Consider the following 8,006-nt stretch of genomic DNA (forward strand, 5'->3'; position numbering starts at 1 on the left):
ATAAAATAAAATAAGCATTAGCAAATTGGTAAAAGATGAATTTACACTTCATCAATAAATAGTTACCATAAGTTATTCAGATTTCATTTGACTAAATAGTAAACTTTCATTGAAAATTTGAAATTGTATAAGATAAAAAAAAAATTAAAGATTGTGGTGGCTATTAGTACATTTAGTTTTTTTTTTTTTTTTTTCTTTCGAGATTCTCGGTCGATGCTGCCAAGTGGCTTAACATAACAAACAATAAATGACAACACATTCTCAGTCCCATAGCACCTAAATTACAAAATATCCTATTAGTACATTTAGTCATTGATTGATTCTTATATGGGTAATTAGATACATTATATTGAGTTTATAAAATACCCTTCCTTTTCAAATCATCAAACAAAATATCCCTTTCCCAAAATTGTTAACAAAATGTCTTTGTGGATCCCACTTTACCTCTCTCTTCCCCTCCCTCCTTGGTAATTTTCAAAAATAAAAAATAAATTGTGAAGTAAATGTAAAAGATTGGGATGGAGGGGAAGAGAGGTAAAGTGGGGTCCACAATGGCATTTTGTTAATAATTTTAGGAAGGGGGTATTTTGTTTGTTGATTTGAAAAGGAAGAGTATTTTATAAAATTTCTCTTATATTGACTAATTTAAATTTTAAATATATAAGAAATATATGATATTTTTACAATATTAGATACAAGCCGTTGGATTAATTAAGTCAATTTAAAAAAAAAAATCACAACTTAAACTGAAATAACAGTTTAGAAAAAGTTTAAACCCCCATTGACCCAACATAACAACTAAATAAAATAAAGGATCAAATTGGATGTGTTAAATGGGGGTTGGAAGGATTGGAATTTTTTGTACTATCAAATCAAATCCATTGGCTTCCAATAGTCAATGGAAAACCATTTTATAGTTTTAGAATGAGAATTCTTTTTAATCTCGGCTAATTTGAATTGGAAATTCAGCACTAGTAAGATCAGAATTCGTTTTGGGAATTCCAAGTTATTGAGGTTTGAATTGTCTCAGATCCTGAGTCATTTTAAAATCGAGCTGCTATGGAACTTGGATCGGTTAGGTTTCAAATCAGAGAAGTTTGAATATTGGGTCAATCGGATTTGAATTCGAATTTAGAATCAAGGTTGTATAATCATCAAAATTTACCTTGATTATGTTCCACTTGGAGCCATATATTAGCCAATCTTATCCAAACTCCAAGGATTCTCTTTTAACGAAATAATTAAAAAAGAAAAAGAAATATATATTTAGAAGAGGAAAGTCCAGTTGAAATGACAAGACAGTTCAACGCAATTAATTGCCAAAGCCTTAATTGAGGTAATTAATTAGAGTACAAGAGCTAACATTCAACTCAAGGTCAATTAAATCTGAGATGTAATTAATTAAAGCCAACAACAAAATGTAACATTCTACTCAGACTTTGTTGCTAAGAAAGTCTTCTTTATTTTTGAGAATTAATATTAACGTTATTATTTTTTATTAATACAGCATTTTTTTAAAGGTATGAATGATTTATATCTTTTCAAAATATAATTAATGTTGTGATTATTTATAATTTTTTTATTTTTTTATAATTCCTAGATGCTTTTTCTTCTTCTTTTTGTGATTTTTTTCGACTATCAAAATATATATATCTTTATTTTCTTATTATTATTTCTCATATAAAATCCTGTGCTTGTAAAAAAAAAATGCATAGTATTTAATAAAAATAATATGCATAGTAATTGCCGAAAATATATATATTATCCGGTATATTATTATATATGTACCAGTGGAAATGATGTTGTGCCAATAAAATTCACTTGTTTGCAAAAAAGTTGGTAACTGTCAACTTATGTGTATTAAGTACGATATATGGGTTCTAAATATATAATTTGTATAAAATTAACCCAACCTGTACATTAAACAACGACTGAGAGAGAGAGACTTGTGGATTTAGGATTTAGCTAGTGTACCTAATAACTAACTAATTGTGCGACTTGTAATCCAAAGGAAGCAATTTAAACAGACTAATTAACTAACCCGGCCGCAATTTTGTGTGAACATTTTCTTTAAGAGCAAATATACAAAAAGGAATTACAAGTATATCTCATTAGTTTCTATGTATTCCAATTCTTAAATTTCAAAATCATTTTCATTCTTAAAATTTTAACTAATACTAATTAAATTGAAAATTTTCAAAAAATTTCAAAAAATGTAAAATTTGGTCTCCAAGCACATTTCAATATGAATAACATGTTGAGAAGTTCGAATTGACTATTTGAACTTTGAAACTAGATATATGAGCGCAAATTAAAACAACCACTTTAATTTGCAAAGCATGGTAGCCTATATATATTTTTTTTTTTGAAATGATGGCGTAGCTGCCATACAATTATATTTAAATTAAGTAAAGTGTTACAATTACATTTCTCTCCATTCATCACATCTATTCTACACTAACCTACAAAACTAGTTCTGTCATCCATCTACCTCATAGCCTGTTACAACAAAATAATAAAAAACAAAACAACAATAGAGTAGAAATATAAAGACATTTTTATGTAGGTTAGTGTAGAATAGATGTGATATATATATTGAGTAAGGCTACCATACATTGCAATGCATAGACATTTTTATGTATTGGATTATAAATCATCAGATTCAAAGTCCAAATGACCGATCCAAACCGTTCATCTTGTTCTCCATATTAATATGTGTTTGGAGACCAAATTTTACATTTTTTGAAAATTTTTTACTATTTATTAAGCCACTTTAAAAATTGCTGATCCAATGGTAATAGTAAAATCAAAAGGCACCGTTGGATAAGCGATTTTCAAAGTGGATTAATAAATAGTAAAAAAAAATTTCAAAAAATGTAAAATTTGGTCTCCAAACACATATTAATATGAAGAACAAGATGAACGGTTTGAATCGGTCATTTGAATTTTTAATCCGGTGATTTATAGTCCAATGTACAAAAATGCATATACATTGCAATGTATGGTAGACTTACTCTATATATATTATCATATATAATATGGACGTTAACTAGAATTTATATATAATAATTACTGATAGCAATAAGACCTTATTGATACAAATAAAAAAAAAAGGACCGAAATATATAAGATTTGAAAATTAAAGGACTAATTAGTTATAATTACTCCACTAGAAGATCGCTCCACAGGGAAGAGAACAAATTAACCCAAAGTTGTGGAGAAAACATGGTGAAACTTGTGCATTTATGCAGGTGCATTTTAAAAGTCAAATATCCCTTGGGAAATGCTACAGAACACCAATAATTAAGCCATTGTGTGATATTGCAATTGATGGCAAGTTGAGTCAAACTCTACTTATTAATATTATAATTATTGTAAGTGATCCTAACCTATAACTATCCCCTAATAGTTCGTTTAACTAGTTTTCAGGTTGAAGTTTATATATGTGGTTCAAAATGAATGTGGAAGATCAAAATAGCGTGTATTTTTGTACTAGATAATTAAATCTCCATTCTACAATTACTCAGCGTTAATTGTGGATAACAGCAGTTGTGTTTAGATTTAAATATATAATAGAGTGTCAATTTTACAAAAATCAAATGCTCCTTTTAAGGTACATGGAAAATTTTATGAGGATAATAATTAAAGGGGAGTTTAGTGGAGGTAGTAAATTAATTATCTGCCGAACTAAATAATTAGCTATATATATTAATTATGTCCGGTGTTGAAATTATAGTAAACTTTATTGGATTCAATGCGTCGATGTAAGTATATAATGACATTTCGGGACAACAATGTGCAAACATTTATTGTTAGGTGACCATTTTATGGTAAACAATAGGCACACAAAATTAAGATGAGTCAGTATATATATATATAGTAACTATATATATATCCCTCTTATGTATAATAAAATGAGTGCTTAAGTAACCATTAACTGGGAGGAAATTAATTAACATTTTTCAGTTGAAAGATGTCTTTGTATGATTGGCCAAATTAATGGCCATGTTAATTAAACCGTTTACTTGTTGGACGAGAGAAAGGAAAGGCGTATGTTTGCAAGGCTTTAGTTAAACCTTCTTCCACAAGACACTAGCTAGCAACTCCAATTGACGCTAACTAACAAATATTAAAGTAATAAACCGTTGTATCCATTGTCCATCAGCCACCCAATCCCTGATCGATCTCTAGCTACCATTTTTCTGATGTGTGTGTGTGTGTAGTGTTTCAACACAACTACACAAGTGATCTGTCTCATCACACAAAAGCAATTAACATTGACATGTACAACATCCCCATCACACCAATTATAACAACATATATACAACACAGCAAAAATGGCAGTGGTGGTATATATATTAGTATTAATTAATAATTATATAATTATAGTAATGATGACGATGATGATCGTAATCATTATAACAACAACAATAATTATATAATATTAATGATCACAATGATGATAGCTAACAATTAATTAATTGAAAAATAACACTAATTAAAGTGCTGATGAGAACTTAAAAGTTTCCAAGCGATATATTCCCTTCTAACATAATTAAGGGCTGGCAAAATAAATAAAAAATTGAGTGTGATGGGGATGGGGACGTTGTGTCAGTTTTGAACCAAAAAACAGGAGTCTCCCATGCTACGGCTCAATATTCGAGTTTTCAAAATCCTAACAGTCGATTCGAACCGTTTATCTTGTTCTCCATATATATTAATATGTGTTTGGAGACCAAATTTTATATTTTTTAGAAATTTTTTACTATTTTTTTAGATTTATTGAATATCGCTGTTTTTTATGGTCCAGATTTGTCTGAAAAACAATGATTTTCAATAAATCTAAAAAAATAGTAAAAATTTCTAAAAAATGTAAAATTTGGTCTCCAAACACATATTAATATGGAGAACAAGATGAACGGTTTGGATCGACCGTTAGAATTTTAAAAACTCGAATATTGAGCCGTAGCACGGGAGGCCTCTATGCAACCCATAGCACCGTAGCCAAGTCCTATATATATATATATAACAACATATATATACAAAAAAAAATACAAACTACAACCAAAAACACAAGTTTACGATATTAACCATGTGTAAGTTAAAAATTGAGTCAGTTTTGAACTTAGACATACATTAATTACCAATTTCGGTTTAATTTGACCAGTTTTGTAATTTTGATCTGACAATGTCTAAGTTGAACATACTTTTAAATTAAGACTTAAAGTATGTCATAAGTGACACAGTACGATTGGCTAAGAAAAAGTTTTAGAACTGTTATATTCAAAGGTTGAACTTCTGTAAAAGACGAAGGTTTTAAAAAAAAAAAAACATACAAAAGTATTTTCTATCTATTCCATTTTTTTCCATACCATGCGTCAAGGATTTATTGTTGGTAAGTTTATTAATTTGCTTTTTGCTTCAACTAAGAATTACCTCCCAAAAAATAATAACAATACAATAAAAATAAATAAAAAAAAGAACTCAACATATATAATTAATCCACTCATTTCGTCCATATGGTGCTCATTTACATGGTACTTCATATATATTTAGAAGAAAATTTAACCAATAACAAACAAAAAATAAATAACTGTGTTTCTAATTAACTAATAATATAGATGTACAAGACAATATATTTTTTTGTACACAAGCAATCCCTTAATTAACATTTCTATCAATGCAACACTTTAACTAAATATTGAGTTAATTATTGATGTGCAAATCCTCAAATCTTTTTTGGAGAAGTATGTATCCATGCAATATGCATTGACTCGCTGCTTCTCTATGGTGAGTTCAACCATGAAAACTGCCTGCATGGACCAAATAAAAAAAATAACGCGTTAAGTCAATTTTTTCTATGATATGTACAATAATCAAAACTTATATATAAACCTCAGAAAGGCAGATAAATTATCATATAAATATAGCTAGCTCTATGTGATATCATATATATGTTGCATGTTTTCTCCACCTTGACTAAATCAGGATATTGCATTTCATGCATACTTTGTTTCAACCACCAAATGAATTATCCCTAATAAACTTAACGTCTAAACCGATCGAGCTACAGACATGATCTACAATTAATTAGCAAGACAAATTAAATTAAAATTTTTAGAATGCAAAATTTGACTTACTCTAACAAGTCCTTCCACCCTAGTTCTGTGTTGATCCCATCCAAATTGAGTCCCTCCAATCCATCAAACGGGCTCGACTCTAGTGAACTAGTCGACGCATCATGAGATGTACTGCACTCTGGAACACATGGTTTCTCCTCTGGAGAAGATGACATTAATTTAGGCGTACCATTTGACTTGTCAGGTAGCACATTTGGACTATTGAGATTGCTAGCTGTACCATTGACATCGGTTGAACTCAACCCATCCATGCAAACCGCAGGTGGTATGTTGTATCCTTGCAATTCGTTGAAACCTGGACTGCTTGAGGTAGTTAACGCCGAGCCCTGAGATCCAAGCAAACCGTTAATAAGCCCCTGATAGTATTGCTGACCCAGAGAATTATTTGAACCTATGAGGCTCATCCAGTCCAAATTCGGGGTGGTTGGAACGCCATTAGATAGTGCTTGAACTAAGGTTTGTAAAAGTTGCACTTTTGCCAATTGTGCAGCATCAGCTTGGAGTTTTAAGGCACCAGTGATGTCAAATTGTTGGTTTGAGAGGCCGGCGGCTGCTAAAAGGCTGAGAGGTAGACCAGCTGCAAGCAAGCTGAGATCAGCACGGGGTCGGTGTGTCACCGGGTCGATGCCCATGCTAAGAAGGCGCTTGCGTAAGTGCGTATTCCAGTAGTTCTTTATCTCGTTATCTGTCCTTCCAGGTAGCCTAGTTGCTATTGATGACCACCTTTTTAAATAGCAACCAATTAAAGCATATAGATTAGAAATTAACCTAAGATGACTATTAGTGTGGACAGGCAAACACATCATTTATTTAATTTATAAGAATGGTGAATATGACATAAACCAAATCCTTCTGAAATAAAATAAGATTTGATATTACTTAACTCTGTTGAAAATTAGGAAAATTGTTCACCTAGATGGACACTTCTAAAAGAAGTCTCTGTTGCTATAGGCATACTAGCTTTCTACATTATTTTTAAAGTACATTTGTACATATCACATTTGAACTTTAACACACTCATTGAAGGCATAAACCCTTGCATTAAAGAGAATTATATAAGTATATAAGTTTTTTTTTTTTTCTAAACTTGGTAAACTTAATTTATGGATGAAATATATATATTATATCAAACGCTAGGTTTTTCAATATGAAATATGGTAAATTTTTGTGTCTACTACTTAAAAAATAAGTAGATCTGGATAAGGAAAAAGTTAGCTAGCTATAGATTTTTGCATACTTATTCCCAAGAACGGAGTGGAGGTGAATAATGAGTTTCTCCTCCTCTTCGGTGAACCGGCCTCGTTTGATGTCGGGCCGCAGATAGTTGGTCCATCGGAGCCGACAGCTCTTCCCGCATCTATTCAGCCCTGCCAGCTTTGGCAGCCTACGCCAGCTTCCGTGCCCGTTCTGTTGTATGTAATCAACGAGCAATTTATCCTCTTCAGGCGTCCATGGCCCCTTCTTCACCCCTATCTCATCGCAACACGGTGCTCTCCCCATAGCTAGAGAAGGAACTTTTATATTTTCTAGTTAGCTAGCTATATGGGTTAATGATTAGTTTTGTGAGGTTAAGTACAGAAGGAAGTTATGTTGAGGTATGGAAAAGAAGAAAGGATATTGATCTATGGTTGGTTATGGCGTTGGGGCCAGGGCTGTTAGGGTTTTATAGGGTTTTGGTGAGAGCAGATAATGACAAATCAAGATTAAAGCAAATCTTTGTGTATGGGAGACGCAGCCACGCATGACCACAGTCTCAGATTTTGGTCCCTTTGCTTTGTTTTCTAATTGTTTAATTTGTTTGTTTTCCAAAAAGTGCCAATTAGTTGCATCCCTTTGATTAACACTATTTCATGTCTTTCTTATCTA

The 8,006-nt window shown here is 31.2% G+C and overlaps 1 protein-coding gene across 1 annotated transcript; it reads right to left on the reverse strand.

Annotated features, from left to right (window-relative positions):
* Positions 1–5,492: 5,492 nt before the first annotated feature.
* LOC144567335 (transcription factor MYB41-like) lies at positions 5,493–7,776 on the reverse strand. Its single transcript, XM_078317441.1, has 3 exons — positions 7,378–7,776; positions 6,141–6,863; positions 5,493–5,813 (listed from the first exon to the last, which is right to left on the reverse strand). The coding sequence occupies exons 1-3, from the start codon at positions 7,638–7,640 to the stop codon at positions 5,786–5,788; spliced, it is 1,014 nt and encodes a 337-aa protein (XP_078173567.1). The 5' UTR covers positions 7,641–7,776; the 3' UTR covers positions 5,493–5,785.
* Between the last annotated feature and the right edge of the window lie 230 nt (positions 7,777–8,006).

The sequence above is a fragment of the Carex rostrata genome, chromosome 16 (assembly GCF_964058835.1).
Source record: "Carex rostrata chromosome 16, lpCarRost1.2, whole genome shotgun sequence".
NCBI classification, from domain to species: Eukaryota; Viridiplantae; Streptophyta; class Magnoliopsida; order Poales; family Cyperaceae; genus Carex; species Carex rostrata.